The sequence below is a fragment of the Taurulus bubalis genome (assembly GCF_910589615.1).
Source record: "Taurulus bubalis genome assembly, chromosome: 10".
Classification (NCBI taxonomy): Eukaryota; Metazoa; Chordata; class Actinopteri; order Perciformes; family Cottidae; genus Taurulus; species Taurulus bubalis.
This window is the reverse complement of record NC_136598.1, coordinates 18,052,535-18,077,063: the sequence shown is the minus strand read 5'-3', so window position 1 is coordinate 18,077,063 and position 24,529 is coordinate 18,052,535. Positions and strand designations below refer to the sequence as shown.

Sequence of the window (24,529 nt, the reverse complement as noted above, 5' to 3'; positions counted from 1 at the left end):
ATGAGTCTCAAATTACCTCCACTGAAGTTAAAAAAATAAATAACAGAGTAGAAGAGAATGGAGCTAATGCAGGTTTATCAATGTGTATGTGCATGCTGAGAACATGGGTACTGATTTTAATATAATTATTATTTAGTGGGTATTCTCTTCCATTTTATTTTTATATTTTTTAGCAAATGTGTTTTATTTTCCATAAGCTATGACATTCTATATTCTATTACTGCTTCAAAGGTGCTATACAAATGAAGATGATTATTATTACTTTATTATTAGTATAACTATTATTATTGTTATTGGTGACGGTTCAGCAACGAACCATTTACAAATGCACAAAGGAGAGGAATGCAGTTGGACGAGACTTTCAGCAACATAAACTGAAGGCGGAAATGCGTACGTGGAGGGCTGACTCAGAAGCGCTTTAGCACTGTAACAACAGAAACACACATAAATATGTAGAAACAAACACACACTAGCCGGTATCACTAAAGCTTGAAACAGTAAAATTGTGAATATGTGAATTTATATTTGCCCTGCATCACAATGGCATCAATTATAAAGCAAGTATTTCTTCCTTAAATATATTGTAAACGTGGTTGTTTATCCCTTTCTTGTATGAATGGCTACATTTTAGCTTGGATGTGTGACATTAGTGTGTGTGCACATGTGCCTGCGTCTCTGTGAGTGTGTATCTATCAAGGTAATTGGATCTGAGCACAACATGTCAACACTGGCAACCAATCAAACGTTGTTTTTTTTCTGTTTTACTGGCAACAACATTAAAGCCCTCTGCAATACAAAACACAAATGGAGACACACGCACCAACAACACACTCTTGAGCTCAGACTGTGTACAAACATACACACGCACACACACTTGAACTAATATTGCTTGATGGCATGTATGAGGATACAAAAAAACAGACATTTTAACATGTAGGTATCTGCTTGTCACAAATCATACAACATAAAAGAAGGAGAAAGACACACTAAAACGAGATGTGGAGAGAGAAAAAAAGGCCGAACGAAATGACGCTCACTGCTGCAGGGTTTGCAAGAACAAGATTTGCATCAACTCACAAAAAGATGCGGCATCTTCACACACACACGCACACACACACACACAAACTCCAAGGTAACAACACACAAATAGAGACCGCTGTGTAAAAAGCCCGCCATTCAAACAACAATGTCACTCCTTTAATTTCCTCCCTTTCATGTTTATTGCTGTGTTGTGTTTTATCTTTCCATCTTTTATTTGAGCGCTCACAAACACACAGGCTAGTAATAAGTATATTGCCCACTCAATCAACAGAGAAACACAGAAAGCTGCAGCAACAGGAGCTGAAACTTACCTCCTCATGACAAAAGTTACTCGTTCCCAAAAACAAGAACGGTCAGGGAAAGAGGCAGTGAAGAGGACATAAGTGTGTGTGTGTGCGTGTGCATGCGTTCGTGCGTGCGCGCGCGCGCGTGTGTGTGTGTGTGTAAGAAGGTAATAAAGAGGGAGATCGAGGGACAAAGAGGAAAATATAGGATGAAAATAAAAAAAAGAGGAAGACTCATTACATGAAGGAAAAACCAGAGTGGAGTATACTGAAGGGAGTGTATCACAGTGGCTGTAGCTGTTACAGGTTGGACAAAAAAATTGACGGAAGAAGGAAGAGAGATGAGGGCAGAGGGCATGAAGCACATAGCATCCTGTTTTTCAGAGAGAGGAGAAGAGTAAATCCTACCTGGAGTTGTTCGGACAACGTGGTGGACTGTCTTCGAGTTAGGGCTGGAGCTGAACTCTCCTCAGGGCGCAGAAACACTTGCTGACCGCGTCTGCGGGCATCAAAATAACAGTCAGGACCCTCTGTACGAGTGTGTTTGTGTGTTTGAGTTGTCCGCTGTGCACACATGGAGTCAGCTGTTACAGTCTGAGTGATAAGCTGCCGGCCAAAGAGTAGTTTAACACACACACACACAATAACTTATCTTCTCCCTGAAATGAGAAGTGCAGGAATTTAAAAAGGCGTGTGTGTGTGTGTGGGAATGTAGGGGAAAAGGTAAGCGTGTTTACGTATGTTTGTGTGTGTGTGCGTGTGTGTGTGTCTGTGTGTGTGTGAAGTCCTTACAGGTCCTTTCCTTTCTTCCTCTCGAGCGCAGTCATGTCATCTCCACCTGTCGTACGCAGAGAGAGCGCTGGAGTCACACACACATTCACACACACAACGACGCTCCGATACACACACTTGCGCCGGCAGGCTGAGACACACACTGGGATGCTTACACTGTGAGCTGCAACGCATAGAGTGAACACAGTCCCTCCTCCTCTCTCCTCTCTCCTCCCACCCCTCCCTCTCCCTCTTTCACTCTCTCGCTCTCTCTCGCTCTCTCTCTCTCTGTCTCTGTTCCTCCTCTGGGTCTTACTGCCTCCCTCAACCCTCTCCATGATTCCCTTTCCCACTTTCAGTATATGTAAAGGGTTGATCACTTTGACCACATGGGAAGCAAGTGAGAGAGAAAGAGAGAAGGTAAGATGTTTTCAATGTTTCTGACTTAGAGGTAATAGAGGTAACTGTTTCTAACAGGTCAGAAAATTATTACATCAAAGTGTCGCTTTTATAAACTATCAACAAATTACAATTGTATTGTCTAACCCAAGGTGCATTATACCTTTACTGGACCTTTCCGTCATATCAGTAGATGGAGTTTATTTGTCAACTGCTGAATGTTTTTTTTTTTATTGAACACTTTAAAGTTGCCAAATTTGAAATATAGCAGCAAACAGCTATTTGTTATTTAAATATAGAGTTGAGTGATGTCTGGCTGCCATACGGCAATTACGCTGTTAGCACTGTCCACGCTGTTAACAATGTCCACGCTGTTAGCACTGTCCACGCTGTTAGAACTGTTTACGTTGTTAGAACTGTCCACGCTGTTAGAAATGTTCATGCTGTTAGCACTGTCCACGCTGTTAACACTGTTTACGCTGTTAGCAATGTTCATGCTGTTAGCACTGTTCATGCTGTTAGCACTGTCCACGCTGTTGGGACTGTCCACGCTGTTAGAAATGTCCACGCTGTTAGCACTGTCCACGCTGTTAACACTGTTTACGCTGTTAGCAATGTTCATGCTGTTAGCACTGTTCACGCTGTCCACGCTGTTAGAAATTTCCACACTGTTAGCACTGTCCACGCTGTTAGCACTGTTCACGGTGTTAATGCTGTTCGCGGTGTTAGCACTGTCAACACTGTTAGCACTGTTCACACTGTTAGAAAAGTCCACACTGTTAGGACCAATCATGCTGTTAGCCAACAGCAATCATAGATATGCGCTGAATTTCTGAATTTAACACATTTATGGACTATTATTATTGGCTAGTAAATGAACGTTCAAGTGAGATTGTTTTGTTGTTACGTTTATGTTGTCCTCTTGCGGCAGCAATAACAAATGCTATTTAAATCATTTGATTTCATGCAGACTTTGAATTTGTGATTTTTCTTAAACAATACATTTCTGGAAATTAAAAAATTGCAGAAAAAAATTAACTAAACCCTAATGTATCCCAACCAGCCCAACATAAACAACATTCATACAAAAATGATAAAATAACATAATATAAGATTGAACGGATGTTCACCACCACACCTCAATACATGTGATCAGCCTGGAGATTCATCATATCAGCACCAATCTGCTGCAGGAAGCATCTCGTTTTGCTGACAGATCCGAGGCGACATTGGTAGTGACGGGACATTTAGCATGAAGCTGTACAATAGGTGAATATGACTGTGTAATGGAGTTCATCAATCTGACAACAAACCCCAGAGCCATTTACTAAAAACAAACTTTCCAGCAGCTATGTGCACTCACACACACAATGTCATGTCATATCACATGAAAAATGTATTTGTTAAGCGGCTGTTTTAAGTCAACGCTGCTTGTGATTCTTATGATTTCAGATTTTGACTGCTATTAACTTTGAAGGTTTTTTAAATGGATTGTGGCTTCAGATAAGAATGTTGTTGAGCGTGGTGTTTTCAAGGCGGTGCTGTTTAAATCGCATATTTTTAATCACCCAAAAAAGGTATTGACTAAATACATTTGAAGCTATCGCAGGCAAACAGTCACAGTGTTGGATTTAAAAACCAGCTGACAAAAGCAGCTTCTCTAAATCAAATTAAGTGAGCCATTTTGGTAAAAATGTTGGAAATTGTCCTGACTGGGAGAAGATACTGTCATTTGTTTGGGAAAATAATCAAAACAAAGTACTCTTGTGACGTGTTTACTGGAGGCTGAAAGTACCTGAAATAAACTTAAAGCACTCAAAATCTTTTTTAATATAGTAAACTTAGACTTGGCTTGTTCCAATGCTTAATTGAAACTGTAACATACATGACATATTGAAACCAACACTTTTCATTTCTGTTGATTAAATTAAGGTTAAATCAAGAGGAAGAGGTGAAGAGAGTTCACAGAGGTAGTCAGAGGTTTATCCTAGGTTGATAGAGTCATGTTGGAGTGAGTGAGCTATTATTATTAAATGCAGTCATATCCCAGTAAACCCCGAGGCTGCCTGTTTTGTAAATATGGTCAAAGGTTATTCCAGTCCAGCAGAACCTCAGACTATATTGACCAGTGTTGGGTAATAGCAGCAGGATACACAGAAAGATAATCAGCACTGCACACGGTTTCATTTTATCAATTCTGTAGAGCTTGCTTGAACACGAACACACACATACCCGCACCCAAGCCCTGACCTCCCTCCCCCCCCACTCCCCCAGCCCCCCTACCACACACACACACACACACACACTCACACACACACACACACACACACACACACACACACACACACACACACACACACACACACACACACACACACAAGTAGGAGAGCAGGCCCTCACTTATCCTCAGGAAAACACAGAAGAGCCAGAAAATAGGTTAGTTCAAAGCAAATTGTCCTCAAAGACTCTCTCTTCATCTACTGTGGACTCTGTGATCTAGATTACCTTTTAAACACACACACACACACACACACACACACACACACACACACACACACACACACCATGTCGCTGCTGCGTAATTTAGCTGACTAGAGTATTGATCCCGAGCTTGTGATTAAAACAGGGACAGTTTTTTCTGCTCAAATGCAATCAACACACAAACCGACCGTGTGATCCCTTACTCAATGCTCAGCTGCACACACACACACACACACACACACACACACACACACACACACACACACACACACACACACACACACACACACACACACACACACACACACACACAGTGAAACAGCATGAATAACTACAGTGCAGAGCAACATCATTAGCAAGCCGTGGACCTGGAATCTGATTAGGATACGGCTAGTAACCTTGGTCTGCTCTGTGTGTGTGTGTGTGTGTGTGTGTTTGTTTTGAGAACACAAGGTATGTCGACATGTATATGTTGTACTGTGATGTAGTTTTCTGTGTAAATGATGCTCATAAAATATTTTGATTGAAAGTGCATATGTACGTAAATTTCTTTTTGTGTCTGTGTGAGTGAGTGATGAGTGAGTGAATGTGTGTGTGTGTGTGTGTGTGTGTGTGTGTGTGTGTGTGTGTATGCGTGTGTGTGTGTGTGTGTGTGTGTGCGTGCATGTGTGTGTGTGTATTGACCCCCATAAAGCAGTGGAGTGATTGAAAGGTCTGAATGGTGAAGGTGCACTCAGAGGAATAGGGCTAATCTACATAATGGTGGAGCTATATTAACAGCATCCTGATATGCACACGCACACACACATCTAGGGGTCGTTTGAACGAAATGCTGCAAAGGATGTATATTATATAGTATGTTTATTTGAATTATACTAGCTCCTCACTTAAGAGTATTGTTAAAAAATATAATTTAAGGGCAGTTTTTAATGCAGGTTTAATTACATATTTGTTCATTTTACTCATGTGATCAGAATAACTGATACATGCCTTTCAAACATGAAACATCTCTTTCACTTCATCCCAGCTTGAAAGGGATCTGCAAAGTCGTTGGCATCATCTTGGAACAATAGCAATTCCTCATCTTGAGGTGGCAGCTGCCATTTGTCAATGAATTAACATACAGAATAAACGTGTTTTTTTATTGTGTCATACAGTATCGACAAGTATGACATGCCGGTCTTTGTTTCATAATCTTGGCCACACAGTAAACGCATTATTCTCTTCTTTCTCTCCTTCTGGATAAACGATTATCTCTTCAATGCACATTACTAACTCTACTTTCTTTTTTCATGGATCATGGCTGCCTGGAACCGGTCCTGCCGGCTGCCATGGCCCTGCTGATGCCCCAGTGAAAGGGTTTTTACTATCTTTATTGGGGGAGTTTTTCCTGATCCGATGTGAGGTCCCGGGACAGGGATGTTATGTGTACAGATTGTAAAGCCCTCCGAGGCAAACTAGTATTTGTGATGTTGGGCTATACAAAATAAACTGAATTGAATTGAATTATATCCATGGCACTCATTACTTGCATCGAGTTATTTGTATTATCTGTCAGTCCATCCATTCTGCTAACACTGATGTTCACATATCCAACAGAACATACAGTGCATTCATATTCCTTTCATGTTAAATATACAAGAGTAAATGAGCTGTTATCTAATCCGTCTGTACGTAAGTATGTACTGTGAGTTTGGGTGGGCGTGGAGCAGAGAAAAAACAAGGTTACCGGTGTGATTCCCGCTGGGATCGTCAATGCTGAAAATCTAGGCACTTACAGAACTGTAAAGTGGCTTGAATAAAAGTGTTCACCACATGGTGTCTGACTAACAGTTTAGAGAAAAGTGTGTCCGAGTGTGTGTGTGTGTGTGTGTGTGTATCTTAAGCTTATTGTTACTCATAATTAATTTCCTTAAACAACACAAGCAGTAAAACAACAGCAGGAAAGCGACAATGACACACCCTACTTTGGAAAGTCACGCAGGCATACACAATCACACACTGAACAGCGGGCTGCACTGTTTGTATTGATAACCTATTTCAACAGGGCAATGCATTTGTGAACCTGACTACTCCTTAAGGCACGGCCCTTTGAAACAATGAATCTGAATGCAACAAGCATTAATTCCCCTGTCAATGGCATGTGGAAAAATGCAGCCAGCGAACTAGGCAAGACAAAAGCCCCATTACCAACCCAAACATTACATATTAAACTGTACTTGCAGCATATGACTACATCATTTGTTTGCTGAATAGGATATGCTGCTGTGAATGTTTAAAAAATAATACAAAATCTTCCATTTGCCTGAAGGACACTGCAGCAGCCTGGACACCACCCATGCTCCTGTGTTTTAAATCAGTAGATCAAGGAAAGTGAAAAAGCATAAGTGTTTTGTAAGCAAAGGTCTTAAGATGACTCATAACTTTTTAAGCACTGCAGAATGTGCTCAATTCACACTTAAATGTTCAAGGTAGGTGCGTGGGCTCTTAATGTAAAAAGCTACATCCTCTTGTTCTGCACTGCTACAGCATCCGTACATAGTGTCACGACATGTAAATCATCCACACACAAAGAAATAAAAAACCTTTCTGACTTCTATTCATCAAAAATCACAAAGCTGCTTCACATCACCATTTTGAAAGGCTGGTGGGTTGTTGCTATGTGAGTTAGAACGTTAGCAACCTGAACAGTTTATAAGCCAGTTTCCATACCAACATGCCCCGTCTCCTAACCATAGTCCATCTCAGCAGCATTAAGAAGTGAGTAGAGGCAGATGAGAGGATGAGAAAATGGAAAAGAGGAGAGGAAACTGCTCTATAGAAATCTCTATATAGTCCACCTGCTGAGCGTTTATGAAATTGGAGGCTATTAGGCAGGTTTTCTGTCTGTAATCCATCTTTCTTTTTTTTCTCCAAAGTAAATTTACGGGAGTTTTTAAAATTCTGACTCAGCTGAGAGAAAATCGGGATTGCTTTGTCCATAATTGCTTTTAAACACTCAAAGGGAAGGTTGAGTGCACAAAATGGGGATGGGGGTCATTTGCTGAGCATTTCGAGTAATGGTGACGAAACTAACGCAGAGCTTGGGGCGAGTTTATCTGTTTTTGGGCACAAGATCTAGCAAAAGAGGACGAGCAGTCTTTTCTAGGATTCCAGGAGCAAAACAGTCGGTCACATGTTCTGTCGGCTTTGTTCTGTGATCGCTCTTTCATGACTCGAGTGGCCGCTATTTAACAACTGGTGTGACCTTGGTCCCCCAAACAATAAGGATATCATAACTGATCCTTTGATCCATGTGAAGGTCACTGTCACTCACAGCGAATGCAGACAGGCTCTGAGTGGATTTACAGCAACAACACCTCGACACTGTTATAAACGTATAGATGACAGATGATCACTCTCTAATGAGATACTTAGGACCCGTCAATTGATCCTCCTACATTACTAATGTCTAAATTGCACAACTAAAGCCAGATTACAGGTCCATCCCACCGTATTCAGTGTCTTCATGATACGTCTGCTCCTCACGTTTACATAAAGAATGTAAATCTCTTTTTACTATATCCAATGATAACATGTTGGGGAAACAGTTTTGGGATGTCCTTTCTGCAATTCAAATGTGCAACAACCTGACAGTCAAAACAACTGATGTTGTAAATTTGAACAGCTGGCAAAAATGTCTGTTTTGGAGGCTCCGAGGTGTTCCTCGCTAACGTTACAACTGCTGATCTGCATCTATTCTGTCTCACAGGTTGGTTATGAGTACAGTCTGCATGTCTTTATATTGCCGTGGTTCTAACAGGGTGCCCTCGATCAAGTGTGTATATGTTGTAATGGATTACTTTAGTAATACTTACTCATTCTTTATAGATTAGTAAGAAGCCAGTATCATCAGAGCAACAGTTGCCAAGTTGTGATAGATCCTCTTGGTTTGTATCACCCTTGCATCTTTTTAGCTCGCACTTTAATTCATCAGGAACACCACCTCCGATGGACCTTGATGGATGCAAGTTAGACCCACCGCCAACTACATTACTAAATGGGTTTAAAAGTTAGTAAGTCATTAATACAGGGCTTTTAAAGCGATGCATCAAGTCGGCAGTCGTAACTGATAGTAAGTTGGTGATAATGGAATTTGTCTCTGAAGATTTTTTCCCAGAAGGATAGTCAAATGCTTCACTGGAGGAGTCAGCTGATGAAGCAGGAGGATAAACACCAGTCAAAAGGATTTTTCACAGTCTGGCAACCCAAAATGTGTCCACCCTAATGGCTAGCTAGTCTATGAAGTATTAGTAAATGATTGACTAACCCTAATGATGCCATAAAGTTACAACTTTACAAGTCTTCACAAAGAATGTCTCTCTGAAAAGTGGCAGAGGGTAGGGATGCCGAAGAAAGTACTTGCAAGGAACTGATCTTTCTGCATATATATAGAGAAGCTGCTCCCACTTGCACTCTTTGAGAAAGCGGATTAGTAGTGTGCAGGACAGAGCTTGTGTCTTCCAGTAAGTACGCCCCCCCCCCCCCCCCGAAAAAGAAAAACATCACAAAATGTGCCTGTGTGTAAAGGAGAGCTCTTTCCTGTCATAGTTAGCGTTTTCCTTCTTGATGTGCTTCTCAACATTGTTTAGGCACACCATGATCGTCAGTGTAGCCTCTGGTAATGTCAGCGCCAGCTAAGAAGCCTAAAGGCGTCTCCGTTTTGTGTCTCATGTGTTGTTACATGAACACATGCATGCTACAAAGAGTAAAAACACACACACACACACACACACACAGGTCAAATGGAAAGTAAGTGAGTTCAGCTGATAAATCTCTAGCAGTGAGAAAGGTAGAAAAAGAGAACAAGGTTAAAAGATGTAGGAACAGGAAACAAAGAGAGAAAGCAGGAGAGAAGCACTGCACCAGCAACAACAACAGCTGTGGAAAGAACCGAAAGAATAATAGATGGAGAGAAGTCATGCAGGGGCAGTGAAAAAAAGAACCAAAGAAACACCGCAGCAAACAAACACAATGTATTCCACCCTTTCACTCTCTCTATGTTATATATCTTTTTCTACTTTCTTTGCGCAAAATGTGTGTTTGGGAATGCAAACTGAATATTTGTGTGATATTTGTGTACTGGTATTTACACGTGTTTGCATATGTGAGCCCTGCTAGTAACCAGATAGATCAGACAAAGTGTCTGGACACATTTGTACCTCTGTGCTCTCTTTATCTCTTCATTTCTCTAATGTAATTGGTATCAGTTCAACCAATCAGAATCTGCGAGCCTGCGAAGGCTGAATAGATGCTACAAGTGGTAATCATAGTGTGTGTGTGTGTGTGTTTGCATGAGCGTGAAATAACCACACTGACTCCGATTTGTTGCTATGGCACCACATCTTCCTGAGGTGCAAAAATCACAGAACAATTTATACCCACAATCTCTTCTCTATAATGAAGCAATGAAAGCACTGACCCTGGCATGCTCACATGCTCACACACACACACACACACACACACACACACACACACACACACACACACACACACACACACGCACACACACACACACACACAGTTTTAGAAACTTTACTTCTGAAAGAGAAAACTCGACCCTTTGTTAGAGATGGTGCATCAGAACTAACCTCAGAGTTATTAAGGAGAATAACCATGTTTTCAGAAGGAAAATGTTTCTCAGTTATCGACACATTTGTACAGTGTATGTGGAATTAACTCCCAAACAAAAATCCTGGTATAACAACAAAGTCGGTTTTAGGCCTTTTGTTTGAGAGCAGAAGTCTGTTTTGTGTTATGCACAAGTAAGACTGCAGAAATATCAGAAGGGAATTCTCTTTACATGTAAAATAATGATGCAAGCTATTTTACAACACGGAGGAGGAGGGGGGCAAAGAAGACACCAGGATGTTGTTAGAGTGTGTAAAAGGTTTATGGCACCTCGAGATAAAACGGAAGATCTTTGGAAAGTCGTAGTAGTGAGTAGTGGTGGTATATTAATAGGTTGTGTTATGTTTTGGATCTTTTGATCATATCACACAATCTTTCTCAGCTCACAGAATTTGTCCAGTTTCCATGAAATGTAAAATGTTCAAATTGTGTTAATGTTGCTTACAGAAATATTTGGTATAAAGAGCCCAGATGGGTGTACAGCTGAAAACTCCACATTTGTGTGAGAGCGAGTGGACGCAGAGCGAGGAGAGTAATGACAGAAAACTGAAAGCAGTCAGAGGAAAGGCAGCCATTTCATTAGTTTGAGCACGACTGAAATTAAGTCCTTTGAAGCTGTGACGCAGAGGGACAATCAACAGGTCAACACAAAAGAAACACTATCCAGGCCTGAATACACAATGCCAGTTATGGGCTCACCACAACACACGCACGCTGCCTCAACATGTCAGAAACGTACATGACAGTTACACACACACACACACAACCTCAACATACAGCCACGCCTAAATAAACAGACTGCAGTCACACACGTTTGACCTTGCTCATCTCTGGCCTCTTTCTGCCTCTTCCCACACATTCTCACTTTCCCTCTTCCTTCCTTCTTTCCTTCCTCCACTCATTTGTCTTTTTCTTTCTTATAATATTCTCTATTTCTTTTTTGTCTGTGTTTTCACTGCAGGTGTGTTATGTCAAACACATCAGTGCTGCTGTCAGAGCGCCCCCAAGTGTAGAAAAACATACACTACACTCAGCAGTGCAGTGGCTTGACTGCAAATGAAATCAGTTGCATTGAAATTAAAACATTCTAGAGGCGTCTGATCTGCATTTAAATTCAATATATGACTTAATATATATATATATATATATATATATATATATTCCTTTTTACTTTTTTCTCTTTCCTTTTAATCCATGTCTTAAGAAAATAAATGCTTACATGGCGTGTGCTCTGCATTTGCTCAAGAGAATACAAAGCAGTAAATCTATAACCTTGAGTGGTTAGTTCTTAAGAAAATCCCCACAGCACCTGAACACACCGCATTAGCGCTCTTCATTCTCAGTTGGATTGTTGTCAAACGTACCGCTCCTTGCTTTATGAAGACTAACGACCACAATGGAAACAAATCTCAAAATATTCTTGACAATTTCTCTCAAGGGTACAATAATCATACAGTGGAAATGAAGAGCAACTTCTGATGCCCCCGCATTAATTACAACATCGGTCCACCACCTAAAAGCAAACTTCAAAGTTGTTTAAGTGCTCTCCCTTTCTCACCCAATCTCTCTCCCACACAAACACACAACACACAGAATTGCACTTCTCTGTACGGACTGCCAATGACCTTATTGTTTCCATTTTAAAAGGGTAGAACCGGGCCTTAAAGAGAGTAAGAATTAAACATTATGTAAAAAGCAAAACAAGACAAAAAAGCAACAAGACAAAGAAAGAAAAAAGAAAAACAAGACAAGAAAGCAGGAAGTCTAATCCATTGAGAGGCTACAGTGCCAAGTAGGCCAGATTTACATTGCGGTATGTTGGCACTCACACTGTGAATGCATGTGCTGACTTTCTTTCTAGCTTTCTTATCTCATCTTCTCTTTGTTCACGTTACAGTCCCCTCATCTTAGTGACATTTTCTCTTGGGTGAATCTGATTGACTATGACATAAGTAGCGTAAGATCTCGGGCGTGAACAAGCGCATGCATTTATGCTTATATATGTGCATGCGTGTGTGTGTGTGGGTGTGGGTGTGTGTGTGTGTGTGTGTGTGTGTGTGTGTGAGTGAGTGTTCGGAGCTATAGTCTCTCAGCAGGAACTCACTCCAGCAGGGAATCCTCAGTGACATGATATCAAGGTTTGAGTTAGCGCTGTATAATCTTCTATTTGAGTGATTTGTAATTTCACACATTTCATCACAATAAAGATGTATATCTTGTTATAAAATCAAGAAAACAAATGGGGAAACTTCCCGGGAATTCTGTTTTGGGGTAATCTTTTCCAAATGTGTTTTCCATCTAGGGACCAATCACATGTATGTATCAGGCTGGAAAACACTGGTCTAAAACAACCACAGATATTAAAGGAATAAACAACCACTGGATAAACCGTAAGGCAAAATATTTGTTATCCACAACGTTGCATGGCACAGGCCCATCACATTGCCACCGCCAGTTTAAGTGTTTCACCAGATTATAGTTCAGATGGTACTCAGTAGTGTGTACCAGATTACATTTTGAGAGTGACATTCTCAATCCTGCACATCACAGAGATTAAGGATAAGGGAAGTGATTCTCCGTCATGATTAAAACACTTTATCTCATGATTACTGCAGCCAGGCCCTGCTCATGGCACTCAACGTTAAAGTACTGACAACGTGTGATAGTGAGAGAGGATGCATGTGTAAGTGGAGCCCAGTGTGTGTGTGTGTGTGTGTGTGTGTGTGTGTGTGTGTGTGTGTGTGTGTGTGTGTGTGTGTGCCCAGCACTCTATCTGCCTGTCCAATCTCCTCAGCCGAGGAAATCAGAAATCATTTTCTCTCCAATTTGCCTCACCTGTCATCTCCTCCCTCTTTCTCATCTTCACCTCTCTATGTCTCTCTCTCTCTCTCTCTCTCTCTCTCTCTCTCTCTCAACCTAAAATATGCCACTAAAGCCGATTTTATTTTCTATTAGTAACACGCTTTCCACATAAATGCTTTTTCAGCGCTTGATGGGATTGCTAGAAAATGATTTGTTTCCGCCTTTTGTGGCCCTTCAATACTTCCCATCGTCTCAGTACCAACACCTGTTTCCAGAGAAACACTTGCTCAATTACACACGCACACATGCAAACATCTTCATCTTTTTCAGTCGGTGATCAAGGCGATGACAAAAGCCGTGCTAGAAACCTGCTGTTTCCATGGTAACATGGTCATAACAACCTTCGCCTCTCCTCCTGGTAAAAACAGACTTCATTCTCTACTGAAAACTCTCTTTATCCCTCCTCATCACTTCCCTTTATCTCATTTGTCTTCCAACTTTCTCTTCTCTTCCATCTCCTCGATTTTGTTTTCCGTCTTTTTCCCTAATGATGGGAAAAAGACGAAAGAAAAAAAATAATTGCTTCTCTGCATTCTTGCCGCAACTCTTAGCACCTTTCAGCCTGCATTTCCCTTGTTACATTCTCTTATACTTTCCTGCATCTACGACACACACTATCAAGCCTAAACAATAGTAGTAGAGATTGAGACATGTGTGACACCAAGACAGACCAAAAGACAGCTCGGAGGAAAGAAATCAAAGAATCTGGTAATGACAGCATCGTAAGCGTAAAGGATGTTTTTTACAGCAAAATCAAGATTTTTTTTGTGCCCCCAGTTTAAAATGTGCTTTCCCATTAATACATTTAAAGCCAACCCCTGCAATACAATGCATTATGATACAACAACATGCAATACACTGATGATGTAATACTTTGCACATTTTCACTGAAACGCTGCTTATATGTTACATTAAGTGCTGTGTATCGGCAAGAATCTGACATTACAATGCGTATCATGATATCGAGGTTACGATAAAATATGTTATCAAGGCATTATGTGATTATTTAAATCTAATTTAAGGGCCACAGTGTAAAGAGGGGGCTCTGTTGAATTCACCATATTAAGGAAGTCTTGAACCTGAACCACCGTCTGCCACGAATCTTTGTATTTAAACTAGTAATACAAAATGTATACACTTTTTTAAATAATTTCGCAATACTGAAGTGTATCGCTTACCCCCTATTTGTAACTGCTTGCAAGTATGTCAGAGAAGGGTCTCTATAATAAATAATATGAATTAAAAAAAGTCTTGCCTGCAAAAGCAATTAATTAATTAATTAATTAAAGTAAATCCATCACACATTTACGTTTTGCTGCCAACATTAAACTGGACCACCAGTGCTACTTTAGTCCACTGAATCCCGCCACAGTGACTGTGAATAGCTCACTCTTCTGCTCTATCTTTCATGAGGAAAATGAACATGGCCAACATGTTCCAGATGAACGCACCCTGCTGGACGTACAGTAAAGCTACGACTGAGCCAGTTGCTTCCAGTTTGCTGCTTAGAGGTGAGTCTGTCTTTTCTTGGATGTTCTCTTTGCTCTCCCACGGGAGGACTGACGAATAGAGACAGACGAGACTACAGAGAGCAAAAACTCTGGAGGAAACATGAGAGAGAAGCACGGCGCAAAAGGAGACACAAAGGAAATCTTCAGATGATAAAAGAATGAAGGTTACACATGTCCTCCCAGGTTTACTGCGTATTTCAGTTATAAAACATGTTTCTGATATAAGTCAGTTTAACCATTTATTGAACAGCATCAGACTGACACATGGTTTGGAATCAGAATAACGCCCCCACATCTGTTTTGTGTCATTAGAAGTATCCTGACTAAAGGCAGAGTCAACAGGATTTTATTTGAGTATTTGAGTATTTGACTCTACTTCCTCCTTTTAATTTCTCCCAGTGTTACCAACAGTAAAATGTTGGCAACTTTTTTAGATTCAATATGAAAACGTGAAGGAAAGCACCCACGCTTGACACCTCCATACGCAGAGGAAGTGTTCAATTAACTTGCTCAGATGAGAGAGAGAGAGAGAGAGAGAGAGAGAGAGAGATACAGAAAGAGGGTGTTGGGAAAAAATGATTGAACTGTCACTCCGCTCTAAACTCAGTTGTGGATGCAAATAAGTTGAAATTATTTTGGAAACGAGTGTCTGTGTGTGTGAGACTCTGTATGTAAATTGATATGTAAATGTGTGTGTATCTGTAATTTTGTGTATGAGAGTGTGTGTGTGGGGGGACGGGCTGAAAAAGAGTTCTCCGAAAACTCTCTCAGTTTATCTTTTCTCCTCCTCGCCTCTCTCTACCTATTCTCTCACTTCCCTCTCTTTATCTCTTCACCCACCTCACTCTCATGTGTACATTCCCTGTTTCATCATTTTGCTGACATTCTTATCCAGAGCGACTTACATTAATGCAAACAGTGGAATAAAGTCAAAGCTCATCAGCAAACATTAAGCGGCAGCTTTGACACGCTGCTGTACACACCCTGACTTCACCACAGATCAATGAAGGCAGAAGTCCAAAGTCATGGCAGGATTAGCGCAACTTTGTGTCTTTAAATTCAGTGTTTAACCTTCACTGCAGAGGCTTCCTAATGAGTTGCATAATAGTTTTGATCAATAGAACAGCACATTCATAATGACCTATTCAGGGCCTAACGTCAAGAGCCAACACACGTCTTCCTGTGGCTGGCTGAGAGGTGTGGCCGAACGGGCCCAAAATCCAGCTCCATGTCACGCATGCACAAATGTGTGTGCCAGAGCACAACGCACAAGCACTCACACCTAAAAGATAAGACAAGTCGGTTGTCAGGACCTTTCCAGACCCATGCGACGGCTCCACAAATGCGATGTGGTTACGGCTCGATAAAGGTCATGATCATTAGGGAAAGATCCCCGTCTTTGTTCCATTATCTCTGGTGTCAACGTCATACACTTTGCCCACAGTTCACCCAGACCTCCCATCTGAAAGCCTTTGAGACAGTATAACAGCGTCATACTCACGTCTCCGCACTGCCACAAAAGGTTGTGTACCAGGAAATCGTAGACAGGTGTTAGAGTGTAATGCAGCATGTAAAGTGAACGGCTAATGAATATAGGTTTAAGAGTGTGATGTCAGCAAATGTTTTATTGACTCACGGTGTAAGTTGTCAATGAGTAAGTGCGGCAACACTACCAGGAGTGTGAAGGAGATGTCAATCAATCATAGTCTCCACATGCCCATACAGTTCTGAGAGGAAGTGTTTCATTGGTGTGGACTGTGGAGCATCTTTAATGCATATTGATACTATAGCTGTGTCCAAAATTCAACCCACATTCACAATGTCCATGCACAAGGCTTGTACAATCTCACGATGCAATGCGTCACCATTTATGTTTTTTTCCTGCTCACTGTGGAGGAAGTTATTGAGGTTCTGTGAGTGAGTGTGGTTCAACATTGTCGGATGAATAAACGGGGCCTGTCCCAATGTGTTACGACCTGCTCATCTATGCCAGTAAGTTACCAAACGGGAAACTTCTGTATACATCTCTCTTTGAGCACTAGCAGTGTTTCAGCTGTCTGCACGCTGTGACACATTAACTGTTCATTGCACACATCCGACCTCCGTTTGTGCCTTATGTTTAATCTCAGTTTCCTCACTTTGCTGAACAGCAGTCTGGCAATTCTTTTTTTGTATATTGCAGGGAGTCTATAAACATATATAACACTTTAAATGTCCCTCCTGTGGAAACATAATGCTCCCCCGTCACTTTCAGTCATCAGCTCCTCCTGTGAATAACCATAGTTATACACAGCAACACTTCATGACTGAGCAATCCGTCTTCAATTAACAAAGCAACCACAAGAAGTGAAATACATAGCAATGTTAGTTTAGAATGAAATATAATGGCTTCATCACAAAGGTAAAGAACCCAAAGAATACAACATTCTGCCTCCACCTTTACTGAATCTAAAGAAGCTGCAACATTGGTATCAATTCAGTCCAAGCCTTGGATGTTGTGTATGTGAGCTACATTAACTAGAGGCTACTATTCTGGTCGGTAAAGAATAATAGTGAATGTGGGCATCGCAGGTCAGATCGGTAAACAAGCCACGGGGACAGCAGTGGAAACAATCTCCCAGACATACAGTATGTTCCACCCACAGATATCACATTCATGAGTCAATATGTAACAAAGATGGTGGATGGTGTTCCAATCAAAACAGCATACCGCAAAAAAAGACTGTCTATATATTGTGTCTGTATATAAAGCCTGTTTTTGTTCCCATGTATAGTATATTTGCCTGATGAAGGCCTTGCAAGTCGAAACATTGCATACAAAAAAAGCCATGATCATGTGACAGCTGGAGGACTAAAAATCATTCATGAAATAGTGCTCTGAAAATATTAGGACCTTGTTTGCCATGTAATTTGACTCTTGAGTATCCAAATGAATGTGTAAGGAAGTTTTTATACCTTGCTTTTGACCATTATGGTTGTTTGTCAAAAGGCTGCAGATTTAAACCAATGTCATCCTGACATTAAACATCTATAATATCAGCTTTACATTGGCCATCTTCTTCCCTTCTTGAGTTTGCACTATATCATCATCTTTGCACAAATTATGTAAACAGAATTCTAGTCCAACAGATATTCAGGCACATATAAATACACACAACTCCCATGTTGCAAATATGTATTCACACATTGAATCTGACCATTGACCAATTACAGGCATGAACATAAAGCATATTTACTATTATTACTCAGCATGTTCTAATATTGTTTACAACACAGGCACATAAACGCATGCACTCACACTCAACGCACACATACACATTGTACAGTACATGCCACGCTTCCACTCATTACACTGAACGAATATACCAGAAAGGAAAGGTGTGTGTGTGTGTGTGTGTGTGTGTGTGTGTGTGTGTGTGTGCGTGTGCGTGTGCGTGCCTGCTTGTCCGTTTGTCTGAATAAACAGTGTGGTGGTGTTTGGAGCGATAAGGCTTCCGGTCGTCTGTTGGTTCAGTTCCTGTGTGACGCTGGAGATAAGAGAGCATTGCCTGTGTGCATACATTTACACACATATGATATATCACACACAGAGGGATAAACACACAAACACAAATACACAAAAGTCAGTTTAAATCAAAACCTGTGTCTACTACGATACATCTCTCTCACACACACTAGATCAAACAAAGGGTAACACCATATCCTCTGATGTTCACAAACTAACATTTACACATGAGTGATTGTGTGGGCTGTGTCCTGAGTGGAAGTGACCTCAGAGTTAAAGCGACTCAGGACAAATATCCAGAACTCAGGAAAAAGAGAGTAATGGAAATACTACATGTAATATTGAACCCTTGTTATCCTCAAATGTATTAACATTGTTTCTTCTTGGGGTCAATTTGACCTTTAGAAATTTAAACCTTCAGAAAATGAGAGAACATTTGCACTTTATGTCTACTTCTTGACTTCCTAAATAGCCCTTTGGATAAAATACATTTGCCTCTTTGTCACTTTTAAAGGCAGGAAAAGAAGGAAGAGGCCACAAGCAAGTTTAATAAGCAACTGCTGATTCAGAATGATAAAACAAGGCACATAACCCACACAATGATTCGATACACTACAACACACACACACACACACACACACACACACACACACACACACACACACACACACACACACACAGTCAGCATAGTAAAGTAAATGGAGCAGTGAAGGAGGCTCCCAAAGACACAGGGAACAGAGTGTGAGATGAGATCTAGTGGAAGTGCATCCATGAACACACACACACACACACACACACACACACACACACACACACGCGCACACACACACGCACACACACACACGCACACACACACAGAATCCGCCACACGCACACACAGACACAAACATGGACAAATAAATAAGCAAGCACACACCATTACAAGCACACACCATTACACCAAAGAAATTAAGCAGCTCACCAACCTGCAGTCTCTCTCTCTCTCTCTCTCTCTCTCTCTTTAAGTGTATTTATATGTATTTGTTGTGAGTGAGTGAGTGAGTGAATTAAAGTATCTCATTCACACAAAAAAAACTGATCTTGAACACACAGGCAATTTAATGAGTCCAGTTTAGCTTTATCTCTTTAACACTGTACTATTCATTAACGATGACAAAAGACAAAACAGGCCTGGGGGCACCGTGTGTGTGTGTGTGTGTGTGTGTGTGTGTGTGTGTGTGTGTGTGTGTGTGTGTGTGTGTCTGTATGCATAATAAAATCTCTAGTTAAGCAGCCAATTAGACCCTTCATCCTTAGACAGAGTGCAGTAGCTTACTTCTCTTATCTTCCCACTAGACTCACATGGCAGCATAATGGATGTATTTTGGTTTGAAAGAGAGAGAAACTATCTGTGCAGTAGCCACAGCATCTGACAATATTGCTGTAATATATTAAGGCATTTAAAGAAAAAGTGACTGTTATGACAAGACTGAAATAAAATGAAGGTCGATGAGGGTTCTGGGCAGCCCACAAAGCCCAAAATAACATGTTATAGACATACACACACAACCTCTCGCCGACTTGCAAACACAATGACATTTCAGAGGTTAATAGTGTGCTCAAATGCCTCACGCTCCCAGTAATTTGTCAACATTAGCTTTCTAAAAAGGGACACTTCACTGATATGCAAGAGGCTGGCATTTTACACAGTCAGGGCCATTCATTATTAATAGATGTCATGGACGGAGGGAAGGAGAGAGAGAGAGGGCATCATAAATCAGTGATGACATTAGGAACTCCACAAAATCCTTACATGAGTCATGAATTAAAATACACTGATCACATTTCATAGAATATTTACAATGCTGTACAGCGTTCAGGTGCAGTAGAGGAAAAGCAGGACATTATTCCCGCATTGTCATATCTCTTTCGGTATCCTAAATTATGTTTTCCTTATTTTTTTACCAGTTATCATTATTTCCTTTTTTATTTTGTGTCACTAACCTCTCCTCTCGTTTCAGGTCACTTCACTTCCTGCCTTTGTGTGTGTTCCCACCACTGTGCTAGTCTGCCCCGCCCCTGATTGATCCCTCTTGTGTCTAGTCAGCTCTAATCAGCCTCCCCGGTGTATTTAAACCCTGTGTTCCCCTGTCTCTGTGCCAGCTCGTCTTAGTACCGCTGTGTCGAGTGGGCCAGCAGGTTTCCCCTTGTGATCTTTGTTACCTGTTTTTTGTTTTGCTTTTCTCTGACTGCCTTTTCCCTTGCCCCTGTTTGTGATCTGTTTTCCCTGATCTGACTGCTTGCCTGTGTACTGAACCTCTGCTAAGGAAAGACTGTGTTTTTGGAGCTGTCGTGCTTTGGAGTCCTCGCTTCAGTGATGGCTTCGGCCTTAATACGTATTCAGACTATTTTGATTCAGTTGTGTCTAGTTTCAATCAGGGGAGGTTTATAGTTTGTTTGTACCCAGGAATCCCTGGAAAGCATTGATACTGAGGATTATCCTGGTGAAATAAAGCAAACTAAATGTGTCATTTTAGAATCATGTACATGACTGTATGCATTTTAATTTGGTGGTCTGGCCCTGCTTCTGTGATACTCTGGAGTGAAGTGATTGACAAAACAATATAATCTTGTCATCCATTTAGTGGCACCTCGAGAAGAAAAAAAAACGACATCTTCAGAAGCTTAAGCTATCTATGTTTTGCATTTTTATATAAAAATTGACGCTAGGATTATTGTCCGTTGCCACCCCTGTATGTGTTTTAGATAAGTCAAGCTATTTTGTTTGTTTTGTTTTTAGAGGGAGGAGTTAACCAGGCCTACTTTTGTGATATTGATTTCTATTAATTTGGCTAATGTTGATTTTGTCCCACACTGATTATCTCCCACACCGTTGGAAATAAATCACCTTCATTTCATATTCTTTCGTCGTGTTATCCCTAGACTAAAAACGGGGACACAACACAAGGTCAAGAGTGAGTTTGAACCTGATTATATAGGCCACCTAGTTGGAAAATGAGATGGGTCGTTTACAGAATATGGAACAATAAAACTACCTCCATATCAAGAAATGTGTGTTTACATAGATCATCTCTGCAGCACCAGTGCAGGATGGACGGGTGACTGGGTCAGGATGGAAACCACTGTGCGTCGACTCTAACGTCCTGTTGTCGGTCAATTAGGTTTCTCTCCAGTTTTCTCAAATGGGTCTGTGTATCCTTCCTGTTGGGAAGCTGATGGAAGACACACCTAGCAGCTGGCTTCAAAAGACACACACACACACACACACACACACACACACACACACACACATTAAATTCATTGACAGGAAACAATTTGGCAGCTCACCGGGCAAACTCGTGGTTATTGGACAATATACTGTAATGGTCATCAAACGTCGCCATCAGCTACTACAAACACCACCCTTTCCCACATCACATCTAATGTATAACTACATTCAGACATACAACCATTCAGAAACAATATACCGTGACCATGAAAATACTGGTTTCTCATTAGCTACCAGTTAAATATATGTGATTTTTCGAGATGCCTAAAACACCCGAGGGTGGAACATTTTACCATAGTAATATTAGAGAGATCTTTTTTTATTGTCATATGCACAGATAACAGGTACAATTCTGTACAATGAAAAGCTTATTTTGCTGGGTACTCCTAACACACAGAATTACAATAAACTTACGGCAAAAAAATTTAAAATCAATTTAAGGCAAAAAATAAATAAAAATAAGGCACAAAATATAGTGACAGTATTGCACAAAAATATGTATAAAGTGCACTATGTACACAAGGTATAGTAAAGTGCTGGTAATCATAGCAATCGTGCTTCGGTTTTACCAGACAACTTTGACTGGTAAAAACTTTTGTTCAAAGCCATGTTAAAAAAGTCAACCACCCTTAACCCAGATCAAAAAAATAACGTTTCGATGGATCACTGCAGGTGACAAGAGTGAGAGAAGGTGAATAAATGACTCAAACAAAAATAACACAATTCCTATTCTCCCATTCTCTCCCAAGAACAACAAAGACACGACTTAAACATCTTTACAGATTCCAACCAGACATGATTTAACATCTCTGCTACGCCGGCGTTCTCGGCTGACATTACTGTCTTTCAGAGGCTGCATGTTCAGTTTTAAGCTAGAGGTAAATATATTATCATATGAATCCATCTGTACCAACAAAGTCATGCTAGCGTGTTGGGAAGGCAGTAAAATAACGCTCCAAAGGTTACATATTCACGAAGGATAACAGGCATGAGTCACACATTCCCACTTGCCTTATCATGCTGTTTTTTTTATTCATATCTGATAATGTTGACAACAAACTAAAAACCGTGGGACTTCAGAGGATATATGCAATGTATAAAATCTTCACATTTCAAAAGTTTTTGTGAACATATCACAGCATAGATGTTTGGCAGAAGAAGTTGAGAACTAAATATAGTATGAAATAATAATTTTTGGCATTAAGGTACATGTCTTAAAGTCAGATGTATGGTGATTAAACTCTGAACATTAATCTTTCTGCACAGTGAAGGTCAAATTTCCAAGGGACATAACAAAGGGCAAAACACATTATAGCGATGAGGGCAACTTGGAACAAAACACAAACAACACAAATATATTGCATAAAAAGAAAAGATGCAGTTCTGACAAAAATGTCAGCCAAAACTGGACACACAGTTTAAGCAATGACAACAAAAGAAAATTAATAATCTCAAAGCCTTAGTGCACATGTCATTTGCTTCACTTTTTCTGTGGTTTGCAGCATTTTGCAACAACAACATTCATTAATATGTGTGATTTATTTTTGCACGCATTTTTGCACCCAGGCTTAAAGAAGTGCCTGTCATCCATCACATTCCTCTCCCTAACCCCTTCTTTTCCCACAATATCAGCTCCCTGTTGTCCATCATCCATCCATCCATTTTGGGAAAGGCCAGCCAGTGTGTCGCTATGAATAATTTGCAGCTAGGACCTAACAATACAGTAACGCATTACAAGATGGAGAGGGATAGATGGTGAGAGACAGTTGCTGAGAGGGGGGGAGGATGAGAGAATGACATCATCACTGGGAGTGGAAATCGGCGAGAGAGAGAGAGAGAGAGAGAGAGAGAGAGAGAGAGAGAAACCCACTTGGTCTCAGTTGTAATGTATTATGTATCAGAATGGGCAGAGCAGCAGGAAAAAGCATATGAAAAAGTGTATTATCAAATGCTCCAGCATGTGTGTGTGTGTGTGTGTGTGTGTGTGTGTGTGTGTGTGTGTGTGTGTGTGTGTGTGTATGCATGAGTGTGCGTGCATGTGTGCATGCAAGCATAGGTGTGTGAGATGTGAATAAAATCTGGAAATCTGATTTTAAAAGTATAATTTCACCAACAGAAGATTAACCATTTATTATTTATTTAAGTACGCTAGCACATTGTCAGCATCTGATTTGTGTTTTCTCACAATTTTTCTCTTAATATCGGTCACCAGAAGCAGAGCTAAGGTTGTCCAACCTGTGGCCCGCGGGCCATGTGCGGCCTTACAACTTAAAAAAATGAAATTAGATTTGGCTTGCTGATTCTATTAAAATGCAGTTCCTACTGTGAACAGTTGGTGTCACTATCACTAGAATATTAGACACAGGACATACCAGAGCCACCCAGCTGTACCATGAAAACTGTTAATCACACCCGATCAACTGTAGTTTTGGGATGCGCAATACTGATGCTGGCTTAGTCGTGGGATAGTCGTCGAGTCCATTTTTGAAAGACAATGTCACAGATTTGTTGAAATGGGCAACTCCGAGAGATCGGCAGACCTCTCTTCTTTATTTGAACTCACAAAAGCTTGCAAGGAAAAGATGCACACATTCAATAATTTGCTGTAAACCTTCAACTGTCTGAGAGATAAATCAGTGGCTGTTGTGCTGCACACTTCCCATCTCTTTAACCTTTTTAACCCTTGTTAAGCCCCAGCCATTTAAAAAAAAAATGTCTGGAATGTGGTTGATATCTT

At 40.7% G+C, this 24,529-nt stretch overlaps 1 protein-coding gene across 1 annotated transcript in view; it reads right to left on the bottom strand.

Annotated features, from left to right (window-relative positions):
• Positions 1-24,529, bottom strand: part of pde2a (phosphodiesterase 2A) — a gene marked incomplete at its 5' end in the record, with an annotated part of 127,395 nt that overhangs the window by 88,934 nt on the left and 13,932 nt on the right. Inside the window, one exon of the mRNA XM_079225141.1 lies at positions 1,734-1,824. Coding sequence (XP_079081267.1) covers positions 1,734-1,824 — 91 coding nt within the window. The remainder of the gene's footprint in view (positions 1-1,733; positions 1,825-24,529) is intronic.